The 26,098-nt window shown below is 39.2% G+C and overlaps 4 protein-coding genes across 5 annotated transcripts; 2 read left to right on the top strand and 2 right to left on the bottom strand.

The window, feature by feature from the left end:
• Positions 1 to 418: 418 nt before the first annotated feature.
• LOC120575599 (mitochondrial uncoupling protein 2-like) lies at positions 419 to 3,234 on the top strand. Its single transcript, XM_039826399.1, has 8 exons — positions 419 to 522; positions 852 to 983; positions 1,198 to 1,332; positions 1,433 to 1,640; positions 1,734 to 1,931; positions 2,062 to 2,163; positions 2,261 to 2,441; positions 2,532 to 3,234. Exons 3-8 carry the CDS (start codon positions 1,207 to 1,209, stop codon positions 2,644 to 2,646), a joined length of 930 nt encoding a protein of 309 aa, XP_039682333.1. The 5' UTR covers positions 419 to 522; positions 852 to 983; positions 1,198 to 1,206; the 3' UTR covers positions 2,647 to 3,234.
• A 1,662-nt stretch (positions 3,235 to 4,896) lies between these two features.
• On the top strand, positions 4,897 to 8,960 carry ucp2 (uncoupling protein 2). Its single transcript, XM_039826398.1, has 8 exons — positions 4,897 to 5,095; positions 5,189 to 5,342; positions 5,621 to 5,821; positions 5,935 to 6,151; positions 6,237 to 6,434; positions 6,535 to 6,636; positions 6,733 to 6,913; positions 7,076 to 8,960. Exons 3-8 carry the CDS (start codon positions 5,696 to 5,698, stop codon positions 7,188 to 7,190), a joined length of 939 nt encoding a protein of 312 aa, XP_039682332.1. The 5' UTR covers positions 4,897 to 5,095; positions 5,189 to 5,342; positions 5,621 to 5,695; the 3' UTR covers positions 7,191 to 8,960.
• dnajb13 (DnaJ heat shock protein family (Hsp40) member B13) lies at positions 7,170 to 11,383 on the bottom strand. Its single transcript, XM_039826400.1, has 8 exons — positions 11,198 to 11,383; positions 10,983 to 11,086; positions 9,687 to 9,848; positions 9,461 to 9,609; positions 9,258 to 9,371; positions 8,004 to 8,117; positions 7,817 to 7,893; positions 7,170 to 7,544 (listed from the first exon to the last, which is right to left on the bottom strand). The coding sequence occupies exons 1-8, from the start codon at positions 11,263 to 11,265 to the stop codon at positions 7,394 to 7,396; spliced, it is 939 nt and encodes a 312-aa protein (XP_039682334.1). The 5' UTR covers positions 11,266 to 11,383; the 3' UTR covers positions 7,170 to 7,393.
• A 1,101-nt stretch (positions 11,384 to 12,484) lies between these two features.
• On the bottom strand, positions 12,485 to 21,962 carry LOC120575597 (ras-related protein Rab-6A). Of its 2 annotated transcripts, none has more exons than XM_039826396.1 (8): positions 21,561 to 21,962; positions 17,940 to 17,998; positions 17,795 to 17,848; positions 17,051 to 17,156; positions 16,593 to 16,704; positions 15,529 to 15,622; positions 14,756 to 14,822; positions 12,485 to 14,040 (listed from the first exon to the last, which is right to left on the bottom strand). In XM_039826396.1, exons 1-8 carry the CDS (start codon positions 21,628 to 21,630, stop codon positions 13,976 to 13,978), a joined length of 627 nt encoding a protein of 208 aa, XP_039682330.1. In that variant the 5' UTR covers positions 21,631 to 21,962; the 3' UTR covers positions 12,485 to 13,975. The 2 variants fall into 2 exon arrangements, with proteins under 2 accessions (XP_039682330.1, XP_039682329.1); XM_039826395.1 differs by lacking the exon at positions 15,529 to 15,622 and adding an exon at positions 16,083 to 16,176 and having other exon boundaries at positions 21,561 to 21,961.
• Positions 21,963 to 26,098: the final 4,136 nt, after the last annotated feature.

Genomic DNA, 26,098 nt, shown 5'->3' with positions numbered 1-26,098 from the left:
CAGGCCTCTCTGTCTGATTGGCCATATATATAAACCAATAGAAACATGAGGTATGTTCCTTGACGTCCGTGTAGTAATATGAGCTGGTATCCCCACATGTTGCGTGAAATGTTATGTAAACTCCAAGCTCTGGGTTTAATACTTTAATATATTCATGTCAGCAGGTTTCACAGGTTTAAATTAGCTATGAAACAACTATAACATATTCTCAATGTTCATATGTGCTCATAGAGTGTGAGTCACTGCCAGACTACTATAATAACACTGTTAGGAGCTGATCAACAAGTGCTCAAATATCTTGCTGTGTCTCACAGACTGGTAAACATGAAATATACATAACAGGTGTGTACAACTTGTCATGCTGCCTCGCAGTCATGTGCAAAGGTGTCTATAAATTCAACCGCTTCTTATTCAACAGAAAGCATGCAGCACGAGACGAGGACACTGAAGGGACTAACTGCCTAAAGGATTGTATATTCTCTCCACTGTTCTGGATTATAACTTTCCTGGGAAACTATTTAGGTAAACATTTACACAAAGATAACAGTGATTTTTAGAAAAAAAAATCATCCACTTTTTTCATGAGTTTAGACTCAACCTATGTCGCTTGATATTTACATAGTAGATTAAAAACCAAAGCAATGAAAAATATCATTACTGCATGTTAGATCTCGATACAGATTTTATTATTAATATTTAAATTCTTGAATTATTGAAAATGTTATAGGTCTAAACTTAGGTATAATGTATCACTCAGTTTTGATAATGATACCACTATTAATGAAATGCATAATAATGCAATAATACAGATTCTCCTTGGATGATAAGTAGATAAATGCTTGTTTTTGCAGTGTGTGGTGGTATGCTGGCCGACTCACTTCGAACAGAGTTTATGGCCCGAGGCATTTCCACAACAGAACCTCTTCCACAGACTAGTGTACTTCTCGAGGAAACTTGAAGCTTCTTTTTACCCTCCTTTACAGGTACGCACAATGTTTAGCATGGACACAAATGTTAGTACTGTACAATGAGAACAAACAGAAGTGATTAAATGTGAGACAATAAGAACAGTTATATTGTGTGTGTGTCTGTCTTGAGCTGAGTAATGACTTTCTTTGGTGTGTGTGGTTTGATATACACAGAAGACCTGGGAAATAGCATTAAGAGCAAATTTTTCCATTTGTGTCATCAACCTAGGTGTAAGAAATGGTTGGCATGAAACCCAAAGACGTGGTGCCCTCTGCGGCAGTTAAGTTCTTCGGGGCAGGCACGGCGGCTTGCATTGCTGACCTTATCACCTTTCCATTGGATACTGCCAAAGTCAGATTACAGGTTAGAAGCAGGAGGCTTGACACAATTTACCTTCAGATTTTTTTTCCAAATGTGTCTTAACCTGGTGCTAACAATCCTTGCTTATCATTCTGTTACCCAGATTCAGGGGGAGTCTCAGAAAGTTGAAGGGGCTAATACAATGAAGTATCGGGGAGTGTTTGGCACCATCACCACCATGTGGCGTACGGAAGGGCCCAGAAGTCTTTACAGTGGACTGGTGGCAGGACTTCAGAGACAAATGAGCTTCGCCTCTATCCGAATTGGCCTTTACGACTCAATGAAGCAATTCTATACTCGAGGCACTGAGAGTGAGTTGCATAAACTGAGTATCGTTGTGTCATACAAACAAGGTGGTTTCTCTCCCATTGCTTCATTGTGACTAATACACTCATGCTGCACAGGTGCTGGGATCGTTACTCGGCTTATGGCGGGCTGTACCACAGGAGCCATGGCTGTGGCTTTAGCACAACCAACAGATGTGGTGAAGGTGCGTTTCCAAGCTCAGGTACGACTAGCTGATGGTGGGAGAAGATACAACAGCACCCTGAACGCCTACAAGACGATTGCCCGAGATGAGGGAGTACGGGGCCTTTGGAAAGGTGCTTGTCAAGTTACTTGTTATATATATATATATATATATATATATATATATATAATGCATTATATCTATTTCTAATCATGAAAAGCCCCTCCACTGGTTTTGAAGTAACTGTCTCTCCTTTCTCTTAGGTTGTATGCCCAACATCACCCGTAATGCCATTGTAAACTGTGCAGAGCTGGTGACCTATGACCTGATTAAAGAACTCATCCTGAACTACGGCCTAATGACAGGTGAGCTGGTAAAGCAAACACATGATTGCAGAAACTGCAGTTATTATTCCAAGTTCCTCCACATATAGGCTGTGACTCAGCTTGTGTTTTCCTACAGACAACCTGCCGTGCCATTTCACTGCCGCATTTGGTGCAGGCTTCTGCACAACAGTAGTGGCTTCTCCTGTGGATGTAGTCAAAACACGGTTCATGAATTCGGCGGATGGCCAGTACAGGAGTGCTATCAACTGTACTCTCACCATGATGAGAAATGAAGGACCCACAGCCTTCTATAAAGGGTAAACACACGCTTACATAACAGTGAACCAAACAACACTATAAACTGTTTGGGGGCACTTGTTCACTTTTCTTCCCTTTGTCTCCTTTAGGTTCATGCCTTCTTTCCTGCGACTTGGGTCATGGAACATTGTGATGTTTGTGACTTATGAACAAATTAAAAGAGGTATGACCAAGACACAACAGTATTGGGAGTCGCCTCTTTGACCTCAGCTTGTCAGACTGTTGGAAACTGTAGCTCATCAACCTTCCAAAAGAAACACAGACTCTAAGGGCATTGTTGCAATACAGAATGATTTAAGGATGCACGTATAAAGAAAGCATTAAAAACATGCGTATTTAGCTTTAAAAGACGGATGTGAAATCATTATTCCAGAAGATTACTGTATGTTTTTATCTCTTATCCACATATATACTAAAAAACTTGATCAGCGGACTGTTACATAGCTTTGAGATGGATTTCCGTGTTTACAAGAATGAACTGTGAGATAATATGAATAATGTTACTGTATCATTTTATTTTGTAATTTAGGGTAGGTTTTCCATTAGGGTATTAGACAGATTGAGTCTGGCTACAGAGACCTAAACAGTGACCATTTCTATGTTCCTTACGTTGCTTTCAGTGTTATGGTTTACAATGTATACCACTGTTTGTAAAAGTGTTCAGGGGCTTATAGGTAAATCAATGTACTGCTCATTGTAGATAGTATGATTTATTGCTGGTCAATAAGTTCTAAATATGTTGTGCACAGTGTCAAATAATGTCAAAATGAATAAATGAAGTGCCAATTTTTTCTCCTTTGTCTATTATTGAATTGCACTGCACATTTGTTATTTGTGTTACATCACACAACCCTGGAATACAGTTTAAATAGTGTGATTAGATAGAAAAAAGATGATAGATCATCAAACTAGATGTAGATTGTTTACAGAAGGTGGAGCATCTTGCGATTTAAGTGGGACAATATTCAGTATTTAAGTTGCATTGTGGTAGAAATTAGTAGTGTACACCATCTGATCTGTGCAAATGTGACACTTACACAGGATTTACTTCCCATCTTATAATTTGATGATTAAGGCAAGATGAGGATCCCAGTTTGCCCACAATGAGCCACTAAAATAAATTGCTATCAAATGATCCAATATAACATTTGATTCATATTTGATGAAATCATTTTTCTAACCTTTTGATTTGGGAAAGACAGTAGAAAAAAAAAACATGGCTTCAAAACTTATTGGCGTATTTGTCACGCAAGTACAAATTACATTTAGCATAGTATTTAGGTTCAGTATCAGTGAAAAAACACATGTATTGACCAGACTTACATCATCCTATCATGACACCTTCTTTTGAAATATCAGTCCAAAAAAAGAAGAAAGAAAAATCAGTGGCTACTTTAGATCAGAGAGGTGTTTGTCTAGTGTTCACAAGGGAAACTATTCACTCGTCTGAGACTCTGAGCCTTTCAAGTGGTGCCCTGGTGACCTGAAAGCAGAGCTGTAGAATGAGATAACTTCTGACTAACAACTGAGAACGAAATCAAGGTCCTCCTCTTGCATTGGACCTTTTGAATGAATGCAGTTTGGTTTAGAAGGCCTTCATTGAGCCTGTAATATTTCCAGAATCACCTGCAGTTTCACACTTGGGTCAGTCAGATGTATAGAGGCCTCGTACGGCTATGTGTATAGAACAACACGTAACGTACCATCCATTCACATTACAATTTGCAATACATATATATTTCATTATTATCCGTTATATGACTTTTGTTTTACAACTTCAACAACCTTTAACTAATACAATGCTGCATTGCTTTACAGAGCCCTGTTCACACCACTGTGCAGATAACCAATGCAATACTCTTTGGGAATTTATTTTCAAAAATACTTTTTTAATAAAAACACAAAATTGTATACTTGTGGTGTTTTGACCTCTGTACATACTTCAGTAACAATACTTTTTTGACGATCAGTCATTGGTCAAACAATGAACAATGGATCACGTTTAAAAAAAAAGCTGTGGTAAGAGGGTTAACGGTCTGAACATACGGATCTAATCTGGTGGGTGAGGTTCTATGTGTTCTTGTGTTTTCAGCATGACTCAGCATTTATTCTCTCTGCTCCCCGTACTATAATGTGATGTACAGACCTTCAAACAGATAACAGACTTATCTAAATTAAGCAAGTTCGAAAAATCCAATTGCAGTTGCAATGCAACATTATACACTGTATATATATATATATTGTTGAGCCTGTCTAATCAATCACAATACTGTTTTTTATTGTTTGATGATGCTGTTCTGGTCTTAGGGAAAAAATCTAGAGGAAGCTTGATTATGAAGTCAAGAAGAGAGAGAGAGAGAAAACATGGCCCAACACATATCAGACAAAAACAACCCCAGGCATGCACACAGGCATGTTTATAGTCTTCCACTGGACCAGCAGGCAGCCTCTATTGATGAAGTGGGGGTTGAGATGTAGTGGGGGTGGGGCTCCACCAGCAACACATGCCATGATATAACAAGGACAAGGCAGTATTAAGGGAGGGCTGTATTCTCCACACTACTGCATCCTGTTCATTCACTGATTCATTCGGCTGTTGTCACTTGGAGAGGCATTTTACCAGGCATTTTAACTTCAACAAATCAAAATCACGGTATAGTATAAGACTTTTGTTCTTGGCATATTTATACTATTATTAATACTGTTCCCTTGCTATTGTTTTTGACCTTATTTCTCTCTTTTCCAGGATTAGGAGTATGATTTTAGGGCTCATCACTTCTGAAAAATCTTCTATGGAAAAACAAGGAAACCAATTCATAGGTGGGACAAAGTTCAGCCAGAGGGATACCTTTAGAGAATCCTGATCTCTAATATTTCTGTCCTAAACTGCTCCAATAAAGGTAAGAAGTATTAACCAAAAATCAGACTTAAAAATTACATATAAAATGAGAGAAAATATTTATTTGTGATACTGAATTCTCAAGGCATTTTTTTTTAGCCCACGTGAGGAGGCCTTTCCTTGTCGGCACAGAATGTACTGAACAGCTGTCTTTCTATAGCATCACTAAATCCTCTACTTTAGGATGTCTTTCATGGTTAATGGAGGTGTTACACGAACCACCCACAGCTGGAGCAATTTTACATTAAACATACATCAATATTTGGGTATGTTTTTCAGATTTTGGAGGAGCCTCTTGTCCTGTCTGCATTAAGAAGCCACTCTTCATTATATTGATCGAAATCATTCTGGAAAATGGTTGGATTTGGACCTGCGGATGTGCCTCCATCAGCAGCTGTGAAGTTTGTGGGAGCAGGAACTGCAGGCTGCATAGCTGACCTGCTCACCTTTCCCCTGGACACAGCCAAAGTGCGGCTGCAGGTAAACGTCCACGCCCATAAAACATTTTGTGCATTACTTAGTGGCCATAAACATGAAGCAGTTATACTGAAGTCCCCCACCCTTTCTAATCCTCACCTATTTATCCTGCACAGATCCAAGGAGAGGCCAGAGCTTCCGCAGCTACAGGGAAAAAGTCTGCAGTGAAGTATCGTGGAGTGTTTGGCACCATCACCACCATGGTGCGTACAGAGGGGCCAAGGAGCCTTTACAGTGGACTGGTGGCAGGACTCCAAAGGCAGATGAGCTTCTCCTCTGTGCGCATTGGTCTCTACGACTCTGTTAAACAGTTCTACACTAAAGGCTCCGATCGTGAGTATCTATGACTGTGTTCTAATTGTTTATCAAGGGAGTCCTGCACCAATCAGGCCTGACACCTCCCTCTTCTGTGGTTCAGATGTTGGTATCGGCAGTCGGCTGCTTGCGGGATCTACCACCGGTGCCATGGCGGTTGCTTTTGCTCAGCCTACAGATGTGGTGAAAGTTCGCTTCCAGGCACAGGCCCAGTCTCCTGGGCATGCCAGACGCTACTGTGGCACCATTGATGCTTACAAGACCATTGCTAAAGAAGAAGGCATTCGTGGTCTGTGGAAAGGTATAGCTTAAGTTTAAGAGGATTTTTTTTTTTTTTTTAGGTAATAAAGCATGTGCTTTCATTTCTCATGATAAATATTTCATACTACTCTATCTCGCAGGTACAGCTCCAAACATCGCACGGAATGCCATTGTTAACTGCACTGAACTGGTGACATATGATTTTATCAAAGACACACTCCTTAAGTCCACTCCCCTGACAGGTAAAACAATGTCTGCAGTACATCATGCAGAGGCATGACATAGTGCCCCCAGTGTTCTTCTCTTTGGAACAGTAACTTTTGACCTTTACTCCACAGATAACCTGCCCTGCCACTTTGTATCAGCCTTTGGTGCAGGATTGTGCACGACAGTGATTGCCTCTCCAGTTGACGTGATCAAAACAAGATATATGAACGCTGCTCTTGGCCAGTACAACAGTGTCCTCAATTGTGCTGCTGCCATGATGACCAAAGAGGGACCGCTTGCATTTTATAAGGGGTAAGCGTTGTCTGCGTGGACAATATTGAGAGGTTTAATGAGAATATAAATCAAACATTTATAGAGGAGAGGGAAGAGAAAATGTTGTTAAACTAAACACCTATTAATATGAATGGATTGCAATCAATCATGTTGTTCTGGTTTTTTTTTTTTGCTCTTGAGGTTCATGCCATCTTTCTTACGCCTGGGCTCCTGGAACGTGGTGATGTTTGTGACCTACGAGCAGCTGAAACGAGCCATGATGGCAGCGAATCACAACTGCACAACTATGCTGTAGTCATTATTGTCGGTCAGAACGCTGATGTTGCAGCACAGTGGTGTTGTTTAAAAAAAAAAAAATCTTCACTTTTGTTGCATCCTAGTGTATATTTTATATTTCAAGTATCAACGTTAAACAAATTGTGTTGACACCTCTATCTCTCTCTCATGACCACGTTAAGTCAAAGGACAGCAACACATGTATTAGAAAGTGATCAATATTTAAGCTAGAGCTTGTTTGATCAGATGCTTCCTCTCGGCGGAGAGCTTCTCAGGAAACTGGATGTCAAAAGTAATGACGAGGTTTCCTCTCTGGGAAGGATCCTGGGACAGCGGCATTCCCTCTCTGGTCACCACTTTGTTGTACGCAGGACTGATGTGTTGAGATAAACAAATCAGAGACAGGAAGATGGTAATTGATGCAGATGATGCACAAACCCCAAAAGATATCCTTTTAGAAATGTCTCTGTTTAAGTGTACTGTTTTATATAAAGTGTTAAATTTGTTATGATAATCTCTTACTTGCTTTTATCTTAATGTTTAAATCATGAATTCAGCTTTTAGAGTATCAGAGATTAAAGTCAAATTACAGTATTATACATGGATGCTATTTAGTATTTGGCCCCAATATAGGAAAGCGCTTACTGTACAATGTCATTGAAGGGAATACTGATTAGCCTGCCATCTAGTGTCTCCACGTCCACAGAGAACCCAGTCAAGGCCTGTGGGAAAGGTTAAGTGCTTATTCTACTTAAACCAAATCAAGTATAACTAATAATTAAATTTTTTTTAAATTTATTTAATTATTCTGGCTCACATTAACATGACTCACCATCTCCAGAGTGATCTGGGCCTTGTAGATCAGGTCATTGTGTTGTCTTACGAACAGGGGGTGACTCTTCTGTCGCACCATGAACACTATATCTGCAGGGATGTTGTTTGGTCCCTTAAGGTAAAATACAGCAAGATGAGTACCATGCAGTTAGGCTCTTTCCCTAAAACATGGCTATGTAATAAGTTGTTACTATGCATAGTTTGTTCAAGAATAGCTTTGTGCACATACTTTGTTTTGAGAGAAAAATTACCAAATCCTATCAAGCATAACAAAAGAGGTAAGGGAAACAAATAATTGTTCTCCCTCATTACTATGTGGTTTTATTCATATAAGCATGTGTGAGCACACTGAAAGAGAACCGCTGAGGCCACCTACTGGTGGAAAAGCAGAGGACCCAGTGGAAAGTATAACCCTTCATAAATACTGTAAGTTATTGAATGCACTTTGAGAATTTCCCCAAAATATTACCCGTTTACATGAAAGCATTACTTTCTCTTATCTTTCCCTGGTTCAAAACGGCCTAGTCCTGCATTCTGTGGTCAACAACTCGAGCAGATTTTCAGTCATGTTTCATCAATATCATCTCACACACTTATCCATCAAACATAATTACAATATACATTCAGACTTGTTCAAAAACTACATTCAGTATTAAGCAAATTATTAATTCCTTTGATGGTGTATCCCCTATGATCCCAAGCATTTACCCTTCTCTAACAGAGATGCCTACAAATGTTACTCCTCTCGATATTCCTTATGCTTATGATAATCCAACATACATTTGCACAAAGTTGCACTATTAGTGTCTAAAATGTATATACTAGATGCTGTAAGCTATAGTGTAATCTGTTGTGTATTTATGTGCGTTTTATACATGTATCTGTTTTTATACTTTATGTCTGCAGCGATACAAATTGCCCTCTGGGAAAAATAATAAATTGATTGATTGATTGATTTATGCTGAAAAGAAAACATATTTTCAACTTTAGGGACATGTTTTTTTGCTTCCAAATCTAAGATTGTACATACAGTACTGGTATATTGGTCACTTGCTAGACTTTCCTCTAAAGCCTATAGCACACTTAAAGCTGGGGTTGTATAAAATGAGGTCCCATTAGCTGAGAGATCAGCTAATGGGACCTCATTTGCGCTCCAATACCCATACTACCATACTATTTAGTATGCCAGAAAAAGATTTATTATTACAGTTGTCTTAAAACTCAATAGTAAATGGATGTATAGTTCTTTTACCTGATCTCCCTCTTTGGGGAAAATTATTCTTGTGCCTTCTTTCCATCCAGGCTTCACATCTATAGTCAGGATCTTGTCTTTGATACCAGATGTGAATCCATCCTCATTCATAACCTGTTAAACAAATGAGGCAAACATGATTATATGTATGAATAAACTGTTGGATGAGAGAGGATGGTTATTTCACATACATTAGCTCTTACCCGTCGTGATATCTTAATCTTTTTTGTGCATCCGTGGAAGAGATCGTCCAGAGACAAATGCAGGTCTCTCTCTATGTGAGAATCTTGGGTCTTCACCACTCCTGGTTTCAGGCCACCGAACTGAAGTGGTGCATCATTTGTATAAAAGTCTAAAAAGAAAGTGTGTACTAGTGTGTTAGTATGACATTTGAATAAGAACATTCATCGTATGGTCCGTTTTTCTTACCTGCAAATGGGTTGTCGCCTCCAAAGAACTCTCTGAATGTTTTGTCTGGGTTCCCATGGTAGACATATTTAGATGACCAAGCCCCACTGCTGCCAAACTCAGGTGGGATCCCAGCTTTTAGACCCTCCTCACCAAACTTGTCATAGGTTGCTTTTTTCCGAGCTGTCACAAAGAACATAGATATTGTTAGAGACACAAACTGCCAGTCTCCAGGCAGTAAATGCCTGATATAGTATTTTTTATAAAAGGTGGATCATTATACAGTACAGGCCAAAAGTTTGGACACACCTTCTCATTCAATGCGTTTCCTTTTTATTTTCATGACTATTTACATTGTAGATTCTCACTGAAGGCATCAAAACTATGAATGAACACATATGGAAGTATGTACTTAACAAAAAAGAGTGAAATAACTGAAAACATGTCTTATATTTTAGATTCTTCAAAGTAGCCACCCTTTGCTTTTTTTATTAATAAGGAAAAAAATTCCACTAATTAACCCTGACAAAGCACACCTGTGAAGTGAAAACCATTTCAGGTGACTACCTCATGAAGCTCATTGATAGAACACCAAGGGTTTGCAGAGTTATAAAAAAGCAAAGGGTGGCTACTTTGAAGAATCTAAAATATAAGACATGTTTTCAGTTATTTCACACTTGTTTTTTAAGTACATAATTCCATATGTGTTCATTCATAGTTTTGATGCCTTCAGTGAGAATCTACAATGTAAATAGTCATGAAAATAAAGAAACACATTGAATGAGGTGTGTCCAAACTTTTGGCCTGTACTGTATATAGATTCAGTCAGATGATGATTTTGAATTGAATGTACTGTATATACCCTGTAGACTTTCAATAGAAAAAGTACATGCGCACAGTATATTAGCTTCAAATAGTGTTCATCACCTGTTAACAGAACAAGCTTTCCTTTATTCAAGCCTCATAATAATTTCCTCGCAATCTTACAAACATGTTATAACTATATTTAGTAGGCTATTGCTTATTCGTTTATCCTGACACATATATGAGAGCAGATAAGATAGTAATGAGTTTTTCCCCCTATTAGCATCAGAGATAAAGCTGAAAATAAAATATAGCCTACAAGGACTTATTTCCATTTTTATTTGCAGCCTTAGCTATTTATATTGGACTACTAGTATTATTTCGACAATTTCTATAGCATTGTTAAATTATATTATATATATTAGTTTATCTTTAACCTCGTTGGACAGGTTGCACTAACGTTACTGTTCCAGATGTCAAGATAAAACAGACAGACCTCTCTGTTGTACTTACGGTCGCTCAACACATCGTAGGCTTCACCCAGCTGACAGAATTTGTCACTGCTTCCGGTTTCTCTGTTGCTGCTCGGATGAAACTTCAATGCAAGACGTCGATATCTAGTTCGATAAAAGAGGAGGACTGAGACAATAAGCACAACACGGCCGGTATGCTCCAGGTTTGAACGTCTATCGAGTCACGTTAAGTTAAAGGTTGATAGTAAAACTTACGCCTTTTTGATATCTGCGTCGGTTGCATTTTTGTTTATTTCCAGCGTCTCGTAGTAATCGCTTCCCATTATGTATCAAATGCTTAAAATTAACTTAAAAAGTAAAAGGAAAGCCCAATGTGCCCTCACGCGGCTTTGCCACAATTAAAACTCAGGGCAGTTGTTTAGCTAGCTCGGTTTCCAGGGTAACAGATGCTCGGGAGACTCTCGCGAGAATTGCAATAATGGCTGAGCCGATTTGTTCAATGGTAAAGAAAATCTGACAAAATATGTGACTGCTCAGTTTATGTTATAAAAATACAACAAAGCTATAATTTGGTGATTTTGTGCGAGTTGTAAAGTCACAGTGGAATAGTACTATTCAGCTTCTCAAACACGTATAAACTTTGAATTGCCTATTAAATCTTCTATGCAAAACAACAGTTAAGTTTGTTTGATTGCTACCCCACATCGTACAAAGTGTATTTTTCTTTTCAAGTAAATACCAATGGTCATGGCTAGGTGAACCTGTTTTGAGCCCCACATACACCTCCTGCCATGTAGGAACACCAAATTAAACTGACAGGTCACGTTTAAGGTAATTTGATTAAACATAATTTTAGATGCAGCTGAACTGAAAACAAACTAAAATAATCATGGCCTTTAGAACTACCATTTTGACACAGGGCCCCTGCAAAAGACAGGGCCACACGATTATATATGATTCAAGGCCCAGTTTAGTTCATATTGTATCTTAATCTTGCCTAAAATTCGCAAATAATTTAATTATTTGAAACTAGTTGACACACAGTGAACCTGAGCTTTAGGGGCCTTGGGAGAGTTGCATGCTTTGCAATCTGGCCTCAAACACGCGCACACAGAAGGCTATAATTGCTCATGATTATTGTACTTGTGTAACACCAGGCATTTAATGCGTAATGGCTAGGTGTGGCAGTTTAAGGCCCTGCTATTGTGAATGCTGACTCAGTGGCATGGCAAACTTTGGAGCCATATTACAGCCATTGGCTCAACCTGTGCTTTTCAAGTCAAAATTTCTGCGGTGAAATAGTCCAGGTCGAGCATATTGTTCAGTCCACATGACTGATCAACATTTTTCAGGCCTTGCTCTTAGAAGTTCAGACACTGCTAGTGCTGTTCTGTTCCTATTGTTTACACTTTGATGCCACTGCTGAGAGCCACACAGTAGAAATAGTATTGCATCTTTGATTGATTTATAATTCAGATATTAAAAAATAACGTGAAAATAATTGAAGCCAAATCTTAAAGCTGTCAAGAAGACATTGATAAGTTCCAGCAGCGGTGACAAGTGTATCTTTATTCTTTCATTTAACACAATTCCAGACAAACGTTAAGGACTACTATGCTATTCAAATCGGACTCTCCTCCATAAGTTCACACAACAATTGCACTGTTTTATCAGTATGATCAAATTGCCATTTAGAGGTGACAGAGGGAACAGCAGAGGCTCTCTACTGATTCTGTTAAAGGTGGTCCAGATGGATGCATATTTTATTAGCGATTGAGGACTCTTATACCAAAAGTAAAGATATTAACAGCGATAAAAAAACAAAACACAAATCCAATAGAAATAAATATTACAACTCATTGTGGATTAAACACACATGTAGAATAATCACTAGTCTTTAAAGTGTTCATAAAACATACCAAACTTAACTAAATAAACCCAAAGCCAAGGAAGCACTCTACAATAAACTCCCAAAGGCATACATCTCCATATCTAATGTTTACAGTGGGTTTTATGATTATGATGCTTAATATATGAGAAAATCCTTCTCAAACACTATCTTCATAGAAATAGTTTTAATCTATCATAGCTGTAGTCCTTAGAAAAAATAATTAAAGATCTATTCAAATAAAAAGGTAATAGAAAATGGAAGCCAAGGTAAAAACAACAAATCTCAAAGGGACAAACGTGGGAAGAGAGGAAGGACGGTAACGTGGATGACGTAGTACTAGTGTTGCTCTTGTAGTAGGGGTCATGTGTTTGTGCTGGTCTAAGACCATGCAGTGGTGTGTGACCGTGTATTGACTTGTCAGATCCTGCTGGTACATGTCAGGAGAACTGGGACTCTGCTGGTACAGGCAGCACAAAGCACAAAGCACACACTCCGTTTAAAAGAAGCTCATTCCTGCCACGTCCAGCTTCAGCTACATCCTGGGTGTACAGTATACGTGTCAACAGAGAGAGGGTCCAAATGATTTACTTCAACACAACTTTGCAACCTTCTCCACAATCATTCCAGACCGTTTGAACGGTTGTTGTTTTTTAAGCACAAATCATGTATGAATCATTGCCAATCAATTGCAACAGCACACGTTATGTTAACGGACAAATGCACACAACATCCACATTATGCTTATTAGGCTTAAAGCAATATTGTACTTTTTAAAAGAATATTCTCACTCTTAAACACATACTTTGATTTAATGTTTTAAAATACACATTTTCATTATTTCCGTTTGGTTCAGAGACCTCTTTAGAGACCCACAGCAATAGGATTGTCTGTTTGAAATGACAGACAACAGCTGTTTCAACGTATGTGTTGCAATAGAAATATTCAATTTAAGTGATTTATGACTTTCAGAGCTCCCTGATGAGAGAGCAGCTTTCCACAATGGCAAAAGGATAACGGCTGTAGTGTTCTTTTTCAGGCTGGGAACAGAGGCGCAGTGCAGTGGAGGGTACAGATACAGAAAAACCGAGTGGGTTTGAGAAAAAGCCAGTAAGAGAAATATTTAGTAATGACATAAGCCGGCATTAGCAGGAACAGCCTCCGTCACTGACAGGTAGCTCTGGTGGCTTCTCCAGCTTAATGTCAATCACTGAAGGGTTTAGGTGTTAAAGAACTTCACAGAACAGACAGAATTCTACTCTAAAATGTAAAACTGCTTTCCAAGCGTAGGTTATTGGGGATAACATATTCAAGTTTTGTGTGCATGTAGAAAATTGTTTTTGTAATTTGTTTTCTACTGCAGGGCATAGCAGGGTGCAGAGCTAAAAACTAATTTGAATGCAATTTCAATACGCACAAAACGGCCATTGTGTGAGCTCATAATTATGACCTATTCCACACACTGCATTGCAATGGCATTCTATGGAGAAAGATCATGTTTTTATGTTCCTTTCATGTGACATTTAACTCCACACAGATATTTGTAAATGGTGTAAAAATGATAAACCTTAAACTGTTAAAAGTACCGAAGAAAATCTTGAATTTCCTTGTGAATATAAACCATTTACAAGTTCTTAGGTCATACTTATTAACATGTCAAAACTGAGGTCATAAGGTAGAATTAACTCTTATCTGCAATCTCAATCGAACTGGTGTGAATCCAAGCGGACTACACCTAGAGGTGGTGAGTATTTGTCAGTGAGCTGGAGCACAATAGGTTCTACCACTGGTAAAATAAATCTAAGGGGCACATGGGTTAAACATCAGCAGCTGGCTGTCACACTGTTGCAGTAGATTTTCCCTCTGACAGGGAGTATCCATTTCCTCATGTCAGACACAGACGCTGACATGTGCACAAAGGATACTGTCCTCTCTACTCTTGTCCTGCGTGTTATCCATGCCAGGGAGGGCGGCTGCCACGCGACGGAAAAGCTGGAGGGAAAGAGAACCAGGTGTATTCTGTCAGACAAGGAAATATACTCAAAGCATGACAAAAGCACAAGATGAAATCAAGATAGCGTGTGGTGTATATTCCCATTACATGATTTAGCATGAGGTTCGCTTGAAGCTCGCACAAAGGAAGACCAGAGCTTTTTCCAAATTTGATTTGAATTCAGCAGCATTCGTTTGAGCTACTGCAAGGCCATATTTCTGCACTGACTTGAAAAGAGGGTGTATCTGTGCCTTACTGAGACCTTCCATTGGTAGAGCTTTGAGGATTTCAAGTGATTGATGGATTCAAATTAATAAAAAAAATAAAATAAAAAAAAGTGTTGAATGTATGATGATGCTCAACATACCCACCCCCCACTAAAAAGCATCACATAGAACTAGACTTCATCCACATGCAACAAAAGTACTGCCAATGTGCTAATCACTGTAGTGGGGAGTATTGGTTTGCAAACCCTGACCCACCTCTAGGGCTGTATGATCAAAGGTTGGTCAATAGAGAATCATAACTTCTAGCAGGTGGGAGAGGGCTTGAAAAAAAAAAAACAAATCCACACAGCTCACTTTCAATCAGAGGAAGCCAATGTTTAAAGCACACCTTTATGCACGCATGCGTGTGTGAAATAGAAGCAAATCAGAAGAGAGCATGAGCACTATGAACACACACAAAAAGGTGCACACGCTCTACCTGTTTGACATTGTAGCCTGTCTTTGCACTCGTTTCAATAAACAGAACATTCATCTCTTTCGCTCTCTGTTCTCCCTCCTCTGTGGTTATCTGTCTGTGATGAGCCACGAGTCACCGCGCAACAACACACATACACCCACGGGGACACGCACGTATCACCACAGACATCAACAGAAAGACAAGGGGAAAAAAAATACAGACTGATCATGTTGAAGTGGATTAACAAGCCGTGCCCCTTCCTGACGCTACTGCCCCCTGTGCTCGAGACCAAAAGTTGTCCAGTAGAACCGGTTCAGTTTGTTAGAGGAGCTCCACAACAGGGACAGAAGGCCTTACATTTGGACAGAAAATGAACAATGATTCAGCTGCTAAGTTTTAAAAAATGCCTGTTTGAGAAAGTCTAAATTAATCTAGGATTACTCTTTAAAATCATTGATTAAAATCCAACTCCCCAAACCTCTGACCTGTGATTTTGGCAGGCAACCTTTGGAGGTGGAGCCCAGGCAGCAGCATCCGCAGCAGGACTACAGAGCACGACTCACACACACTCTTACCTGCTTTACGTTGTAGCCCGCTTTCGCACTAGTCTCAATAAACATTACATTTAGTTCTTTGGCTTTCCGCTCACCCTCCTCAATAGATACTTGCCTGCGGTAGATAAGGGGGTTAAGAGATGCACAGCTAAAGACATTGCACAACTTAATTAAACAGGTGGATAATCAGGATCACACAGTAGACACTTTCAGATCAAATACTATCAATCATCACAGCTGACAACCACCAATGTAATCGTGAGATTCATCTGTTAAAGACTAAATAATCAATATCTACAAAAACAATGTGGGTTGAAAGAAAGAGAGAGAGTGCATATAGTATGAAAAATCCAATGTGAGCGTTGATTAAAAAAAAAAAAAAAAGGGCAGAGATAACTTGCTTTGCTACAGAAAGGACTGAGGAACTCAGAGTATTGACAGGCCAGCAGCGACAATCAATGACTTCATTAGTATGCTCTAAATGGAGAAGGCCCACATACACAGAGGCAGGAGGAAGGAAGAACAGATTACCTTTTGTCTGCAAGGTCTGTCTTGTTTCCCACCAACATGATAATGACATCACTTCCTCTCTCCGTTCTCACATCATCAATCCATTTTGTGGTTTGCTGGAAGGAGTTGACGTCTGAAAGAGAGAGGCGGGAGAAACATGAAGCAGAGCATCAGTAGTCAGGGGGTGAAAAGCCTCAGCTGTGAAGACCGGAAAGTTTGTGACAGTAAGGAAGTAGAATTCCAAGTCGTACGCATCTTGACCAAGTCTGATTTTTTATTTTAGGGATTTTTAATCAAAAAAAAAAAAAAAAAAAAAAAAAGGAAATGTGTGCTAGCATCATTGAGCAACATTGAAGTTAGCATTTAAGTGGTTTTGAACAGATTGTTTCCCAACGGTAAAGAACACAGTACACATAACAGATGGCGAGGCAAATGTGGCATGTTTGTAAAACATCAACGTGCGCAGGTTTTCCACCTACTTGTGATGTCGTACACTACGACAGCAGCAGCAGAGTCTCTGATGTAACTTGGGATGAGGCTACGAAACCGCTCTTGCCCTGCCGTGTCCCACAACTGCAACCTGATCTGTGGGGCGGGAAGGGGAAGGGGATGGGAAGAGAAACAACAGAAGAGGAAAAGAAAATAGAAAACAAAAGGGATGAAAATAAAACAAGAAAAAAAAAACGAGGTAAGTTATGGCGACAAAAAGCAAATTGAAAAAATAACTGAATAAAGTCCGACGAATGGGAAAAGAGAGAGTTTAGAGAGAGCGAGTGCATGCAGGTAGTGAATGACCACCAGGGGAGTGGAGGGGGAGGGGGGGGAGGGGGAGGAGCGGGATAAATAAATAATCACCCTTCACTTGTCATCAACCCTCCACTCTTGATCAACTGAGGTGTTTAATTTCAAAACAGGAATAAAGAGAATAGATGGAGGGGTAGGAAGAAGAGGAAGAAAACTTGTGTTGAGGGGAGAAACAAACAGAAAGGGAGAACGGTCCATGGGGTACAGTCTCCAGCTCACACTTGGAGGGCAGTACAAATGCTGTGTGCGCTTGTTAGAGAGAACGGGAAAAAAAAAAAATACAACACCACAAAATGATGTCAGCATCTGAGTGCCCCTTGATATTACCTGCACCAAAACAGTCAATAAAAGAGTTTCCCAATCTGGACAAAGACAAAAACCACCAACAATCAAGTAGTAACAAAAAAAAAACAACTTACTGTTCGATCTTCAAGGTACATGGTTTTCGACAGGAAATCTATTCCTATTGTGGCCTGAAAATGGGTGACAAGTAGTTAAATATGCATAACCTTCTTCAATCAATTAACGTTTGATGGTGATTTAATCGGGGGGGAGGTGTCTCACTTGGTAAGTGTTGTCGAAGCTGTCATACATGAACCTGGTGATCAGAGAAGTCTTTCCCACTAAAAAACAAACAATAAAAGTACTGTAAGTGCAATGGTCATACTTTTTATTTCAGTTTTGTGTGTTAATCAGTTAAAAATAAACGAAAATAAACACTATTGCAGCCTAAATGCAACCTCTGACCGATTATAATTGACTAATCTGAGGACCCTTTGTCTTGTCATAATAAAATGTGTGTAAATGTATTCAAATCCAAATTCGCCAGTGTGGCCCTCTCTCTTCATGAACGGTAACATTTAAAAAATAAAATGTTCTCTTTTCTATAAAACCAGCAAGCTTTGAATACATAAAATTAAAATGTATGTTTCACATGCTAGCAGCAATGTTTTCTGCAAGACCACTGTCGGAAGTTTTGATTGACAAAGGAGGGATAAGGTGCACACGGACAACATCGCGTACACTCCTGTGTAAGTCACAGTCTCTGTGAACAACTTTGCTGACGACAGGAAATGTTAGCAAATAACATAAAAGGATGGATTATTATCTACTATATTATCTATTGTATATCTAATTCAAGATACAGATATAAAAATAAGCAACATCAAAGTTGTGTACTAGGGGTGTTGAAAAAAAATACATTCATGTAAGAATCGTGATTCTTATCTTCTACGATTCTGAAAGCAGCATGTCATGCAACTCTCGCTACCCCTTGAATATTCTGTCCATTAAAAGGGTGGAGTGGCGTACAGTCATTTGTACAGTAGGGGAAATTGGAGGGTTGAGGAATGTTGAAAGACAAGTAGGGTTGGGATCCAGGCGCCCTTATTTCCCTATTTAAATGTTTTGCCTTGCTGTGCCCAGCCCTGGACTGATCAACTTTTGAGAATTTCTGGTGCTCAATATCTATGCTCACTCTTACACATTCTTTAAACAAGGCATCTGTAAAAAGGTTCATAACATTTCGTCCAACCTTGCTGTAAAACATCACTTTAAGCACATTATTACACTACAGAGAGACACTCATACGGTTGCTTAGAGCATCCGCACAGCAGGGATCCCCAGCCTTTGGACTGTTTTGCTGAGCTCGAGTTACATCATATCAGTTACACTGTGCAACCAGTGATGGTGACATGGCCAAAGCCAACACTGCTGTTCACAAGAAACCACAGCTGATCATACATGGTCTGACTAACTCAAAGTCTGTCTTATGTTGATGGGAGTAGAGAGTCATATTACTGGACACAATACCTTTAGAAAAATAATCACTGGCAGAGGAGACATTTTCTACACTACCTTATCCTGTTTTGACACTAGGGATACACACAATCACATCAGCTGGATCAGTATCAGTGCTGATACTGACCTTATTAAACCAGATTGGGTATTGTCAGACCAGAAGTGATGGATCCACATGATATGCAGTTTCTCCATTAATTGGCTAAATAAAGTGGTTAACATTAGGTGTCATATGGGTCATATGTATGGTGATTTTTTTTTCTGATGATTTTTAGAATCCCAAATCTCATAATTTGTATGATTGTTTAAGTTGTTTATAAAAACAAAAATACCAACAGCCAATGGTTCCATCCTTTCAAATGGGAGAATGCTGCTTTCCTGTGTTTTATATCTTTATAAAAGGTCATATTTTGGGGTTTTGGAATGTTCGTCAGATAAATAAAGCAATGTGAAGACGTCACATTGGGATTGATTATTTTTCCTAGAATCAATATTTAATTTTTTTTAATCATGGTACAACTAATGGCTACATCATATCCGTTCCCACCAAAACAGACGGAAAGCAGAAAATGCAGAAAATACATGTTACAAATTAAATAAAGGTCTGACTGACATGTGATGTGCATTCTTTTTTTAGAAAACAATTACTTTTTAGATATGTCTCATGATATATTGTCTCTAGAAGTGTATTATTCAACTTTTTAAAGAAGGAAAGGAAAATTGCAATATTATCGATTTGCAATACTTTTAGAATCATAATAAATGAAAATCGCAATACAAATCGATGTTACCCATGTATCGTAAAAGAATCATCAGGACAAAAGCATACTGTCCCAGCCTTAGTTAACATTGAAAGTATGTTCTATATAATAATAATAATAATAATAATACTACTACTAGTTGTTTTTTTCCTTCCATTATTTCATAAGTAGAGGCTACAGTAACAGGCTAAGTTGACTACAGGTGACATACTGCATCTGCTGCTGTGTTTATTCTTATTCAAAGTCCACAAAAATGATGACACTGATTACAGATGAGTGTCTCTACCCTGGGGGCACTTCTGCGGAGAGGGGATGCATGCATCCCAATTATCAAACCTGCCCGGTAGCATTCCTACACCCTGTCTACTCACGTTCCCCCTTTCCAACCAAACTGAACAGAGTGTGTGCTTGTACTAGATGAGAAGAGGGGGCAGGAGAGTTGTTCAGTGTAGATCCATACTGAACAATCATATGTCTGTTTTTTTTAAAAAAGGTAAATGTGTGGGGTTCGTTATTTTGTCCAATGCCATACTTCCACGGGTTTCCACTGTTTCCACAGCTGTGCGTTTAGCATGCCAACACAAAGCAAACAGTGTAAGCTGAATTTGGGGCTTAATGTAGAATTGGGATGCACCAATTCCACTTTATCTCTCCCGATACCGATGCTGATATCTCATCTAAAAGGTATCTGCTGATACTAAATACACATATGATTAGGGCTGGGCGTTAGGGAGAAAATCAGATATCACGATATTCTTGACCAAATACCTTGATATCGATATTGCGGAAATATTCTAGGGTTGACAATTGGTGCTTTAACAAAACATCTTAACACTTAGATTTCAGATAAATAATCATCAGTGATGTGGACATAATGTCTAAGTGGGGAAAGGGAAAATAATAGAACAGCTGGAACAGTCTGGTAAGTTCAGAAAAGTACATCACTTTACTGTAATGCAGCCTTCAAAACCAGTAAAAGACAACACTTATGTCATATCACGATATTACGATATCCAAAATCTAAGACGATATCTAGTCTCATATCACGATATTGATATAATATCGATATATTGCCCAGCCCTACATATGATACCAATTCTCTCTATCACAAATTTAAAATCTGTGCACCTCACTGCATGGAACTCATTCGGACAATATTTGTGTATGTTAACACAAGGCCAGTCATTGTGGTGCTTAAGACAGTTGGCGACCCGCTGAATATAACGGATAGTGAAAACACTGAATTGTATGACATTAATTGACACGTGTAACTCTCTACTTGCTGCCACTGGCTCAGTTATGTTAATCTAATGTATGCTATCACAGCTCGCCACGGAAGTTAGCTAACCAGCGAACAATTCCATTTCCACAGACACGACTACACCCTATCAGGGAGAAAATAAATTGCAACGTAGACAAGCATTCAGTAACAAGTTACGATGTCGCAATGCTACCACTGTGCCAAGTTTAACGTTACGCAGCTAATGTTAGCTAACGTTAGCTAACTGGTTAATCACCCTACCACAGCAATCAAACTCTGGTGTTGTTGGCTAACTTACATCTCTTGCAGATCATCATTTAGATGCGACATACAAACAACTTTTAACGTTAGCATCAGACTTACCACTCTGTTCCCCGAGAAAGACCAATTTAAATTTTCTTAAAGGGTTTCCGAAGTCTCCGGCCGCAGACATGACGGTATGAAATATGAAACAAGCCCTGGCGTTACTTTTCAGGAGCTCCCCAGCTAGCCAGCTAATGCTAGCTAACCAGCGTTTGTCAGATATCAAAGGTCCGGGATCCGTAACGTTTTACCAGTCTGCCAACCCTCTACACATGCCGCCTGGCGAGGTTTCGTGCGTTAAAATCCCTCCTTTAAGCTTCCAGGCACTTTTTTTAATAACTCCCTAACTACTGCGACCAAGTTAGCATTGCTGTCAGTTCTCTGACATGTCTAGACCACTGACTACCAGCCTCCCTTGGCAGCCGGGCTTCTCTTCTTCTTCTTCTTCTTCTTCTTCTTCTTCTTCTTCTTCTTCTTCATACACAGAGTTGACCATGGAGTTGACAGTGTTGGCATGTCAGCCATATTGTTATTCTGCCCTCTACTGGTGAAGACAAAAACACTATGACAAACATGACAAAAAATGTGTAGCTCTGTGGCAGAGCAACGCACACACGAATATACACAGGTTCAACCCGTAAACCAGTGCTTTTATAACACTATACATCTGACTGTGTATAGTGTTACAGAAGGATTAAGGCTAAAACCAAAAGAAGGAGGCTGGTGATGTGTCTTTGTATGCCCACGAGAGGGCGTACCCACGCCACCGCCTCATACGCAACCTTTAATCGGCCCATACTGATATTGCAATTACATTTTTGAATTTGTAAGTATCGGGTTTCTTATTGAATCACAATTGAACATGAAATACCTACCACACATATGTTGTCTTTATATGTCCTGTCAATGCTCCAATTCACCAATTTAATATATGCTTCGTAGGCCTATTCATTAGTTTTTTTCTTCCACTAGAAGCTTGTAATTGACTTTATTTGCCCTATCGCTGTACAATCTACTACTACGGTAATAATGCCTGTGTAATACTTAACAATTCTATATAACACTTGTATAATATTAGACAGCAATGCTTTTACGTTTCGACACACCCTCGACAATATAAGCCAACACCTTGTTGGTGTTGAAAGAATGCCACCTGTTTTTGTTCATGACAAACTATTTGGAGACATCACTTCAGTGTGCACATGTACAGTTCTACATTAATTCCAGGATTTGCTTGCAACCTTACAATATCAAGCCAACTGGCATGATTATCTTTGTGAACAAAATGAAATCCCAGTTATGGGTAGCAGTAGGCTATGTAGGTGCGAAAGTAGAAAGTCTAACTTGTTAGGTTTGATATGTCAGACACTTTTTTTAAATTGGTATCTTGCTGTAATGTTTACAGGGCCCACTGTAGCTCTCATTCAATTTCTTCTGACCTCTAGCTCACCGGACAGCTGCTGTCCAGAAGGTTGAATAAGCCCTGTGGCAACATACAAGGGGACTTCATTCACTTGCTTCACCAAAAGACAGACAAACCCATAATAAACTGGTGTAAATGGTTTATAAGTTATGTAGCCTATAGAGTATTGCCTTTATTCACTGTATGGTCAATACATTATTAATTCATGTTTTACTGATCAGTAACAACTTGTTAAATCAGTTAACCTTGAAATTGTGTTTTTAGCATTTACATGTTTCATAAAATTTAGAATGAAACTATTTAAACATATAATAGTGATCACATACCAACTTAAAGGGTTTTTAATTTCTTACAACATATCAAACTCCGGATAAATCGGATAAATGGGAGGTGGCCGTGAAGCGATGAGAGATAAAACATTGTTTTTAAGCCTTCAGAAAAGTGAGATATGGATTGTGTGAGGTTATAGTGCCAATGGCTTTCCTAATATTTTGTATACTTTTTTTGTGCACAATATACTGTACACTCACATAAAGGATTATTAGGAACATCCTAATACCGTGTTTGACCCCCTTTCGGCTTCAGAACTGCCTTAATTCTTTGTGTCATTGATTCAGCAAGGTGCTATAGCATTCTTTAGAAATGTTGGCCCATATTGATAGGCTAGCATCTTGTAGTTGATGGAGATTTGTCAGATGCACATTCAGGGCACAAAGCTCCCATTCCACCACCTCCCAAAGATGTTCTATTGGGTTGAGATCTGGTGACTATGGGGGCCATTTTAGTACAGTGAACTCATTGTCATGTTCAAGAAACCAATTTGAAATGATTCAAGCTTTGTGACATGGTGCATTATCCTGCTGGAAGTAGCCATCAGAGGATGGGTACATGGTTTTTCGCCCAGAGGACTGTTGCATACTGGATGGTTTTACTTTTTCAGACCATTCTTTGTAATCCCTAGAAATGTTTGGCGTGAAAATCCCAGTAACTGAGCAGATTGTGAAATACTCAGACCAGCCCGTCTGGCACCAACAACCATGCCACGCTCAAAGTTGCTTAGATCACCTTTCTTTCCCATTCTGACATTCAGTTTGGATTTCAGGAGATTGTCTAGACCTGGACGACAACCCTAAATGCATTGAAGCAGCTGCCATGTGATTGGTTGATTAGATAATTGCATTAACGAGAAATCTTGTAGGTGTTCCTAATAATTCTTTAAGTGAGTGTAGGTTCCCTATATTTGTTTCACTATTGATGTTTCTTCAGCTCAAGCCAGAAATAATCTACTATGATATATTTGTCAATTGAAATAGCAGGGATCTTGCTGAGGCACTGACAAAGCTGGGGTCTGCTCTTTCTACCAGCATTCATTTGAATACTTAACCACGATTTATAATGATCATAGAATCACCTCTGATTTCCATATTACCCTTCTGAGGATAATGCCACTTTTACATAACAAGACATAGAGTAGCCTATATACTATAACGTTTTTGTCAATCATGGGTAATGGTTAAATGTTTTAACGGCGCCTTATTCGCGTATTTTATCTCTCAGTTCTTTAAATTCTTATACTGCACTGTAAAAATTGTTCTTGTCTTTTAAATTGTTTTAATTGTGTTCTAACTGCTCTTTCATGTTTTATGTAAAGCACTTTGAATTGCCCTGTTGCTGAAATGTGCTATATAAATAAAGTTGCCTTGCCTTGCCTTGCCTTGCCTATATGTGGACATATATGTATAAGGGACATATACTGTATGGGGTATGTTTATGTGGGCATCTTTTATAAGATCAAACTGAAAATAAATGATATATTTTTAAATATTGGATCCCTGCAGAATATACTGTAGGTAAGCATGCCAGATTTTACATTTGCGGTTTTGTTTTTACTAGTACATGCACTAAGACACATTGGCTTTTCCCTAGGACCCTTGTTGTTACACTAATGTGAACTGCATTTGTGTTATCATTAATGCTATTATATGGTGATGCATTACAAGTGCTTGAGTACAGTATATGTGCTTATGCATGCTTGACGCTGGCTGTTCTAGGTCACTGAAGACACACCTGCGCCTCTCTTTTTCTCACTCATGTGCCATCTAGCTCTGAAATCTCATCTCGGAGTGCCGACCGGCTGATGCCAGCGCTTCAGCTGCTCTGCTTGCGACCCAAACCTCGCCACACTAGAGCCATAATCACACTCCACTGCCCGCCTCCCCTCCCTCCTCTCCTCAGCAGCACTCCTACACCATATGTCCTTGAGAAGGGAAAGACCCCAAGTCCCCTTGCTGAAGATGCTGAACTAACAAAATCCTCTTTTGCTCTGTCTCCCCCACTCAGTCTTTCTCTTTCTCTCTCTCACACACACACATGCAGAGGGATTTTGCACATGTTCATGCACATACACAACTAGATAGATCAATCGATCACTAATGTACTGTAGAGGTTGTTGTGTAAGGGCTGTAAATTTGCACACCTCACTGCTATTTGCTAGATGTTTTCAGAAATACAACAGCACAGGATTTGAGGATATGAAGGTGGTATACAAATTTCCAAAGCACCCCAAAGGCATGCATCTTATTCTGCAACAAATAAACTGTCAACTAGAAAAGCATGTCATCCAAAATCAAAGAAGCGTAACTAAAAGGAATTGCAGCATAAGTGAATTGAACTTGTCACCTCAAGCCATGACTTCATTCTAGTGTGCTGGTCTCATGTTATGCCACTGCATCATTTACTTGACTCAGTCTTCTAGATGGGAAAACCTTGCTATGACTCACATCTTGGAGAAAAAAAAAACTTGTGGTTCTTTCTTTTCTCTTGTTATGTTTCCTCTATTTTCTTGTGTCTTAGATGAGGATATAGACATGTATTCTTTTACTGTATAGGTGTGTGAGAATGTTAATTACACATCATACATCCACTTGTATCTGTATGTGTAATGAAGGGGAGACCACCCCATTTCCACACCACCTTAATACAGATCTAATGAATGCAGCTTTCAATGTCACAGTAAAGTACAATACAGCGCTCATCTCTCCTGAGAGGGAGAGAGAGCATAGGGGCTGTAATGGAGGATGAGGGAAATGGACAGAATGAGGAAGAGAAAGAGAAGATGAGGAGAGGAAATAGAACACGGGCATGAGGGTTGGGTCAGGGTAAAATACATGTGCTG

The sequence above is a fragment of the Perca fluviatilis genome, chromosome 16, assembly GCF_010015445.1.
Source record: "Perca fluviatilis chromosome 16, GENO_Pfluv_1.0, whole genome shotgun sequence".
In the NCBI taxonomy this organism is placed as follows: domain Eukaryota; kingdom Metazoa; phylum Chordata; class Actinopteri; order Perciformes; family Percidae; genus Perca; species Perca fluviatilis.
This window is presented reverse-complemented; position numbering and strand designations above follow the sequence as displayed.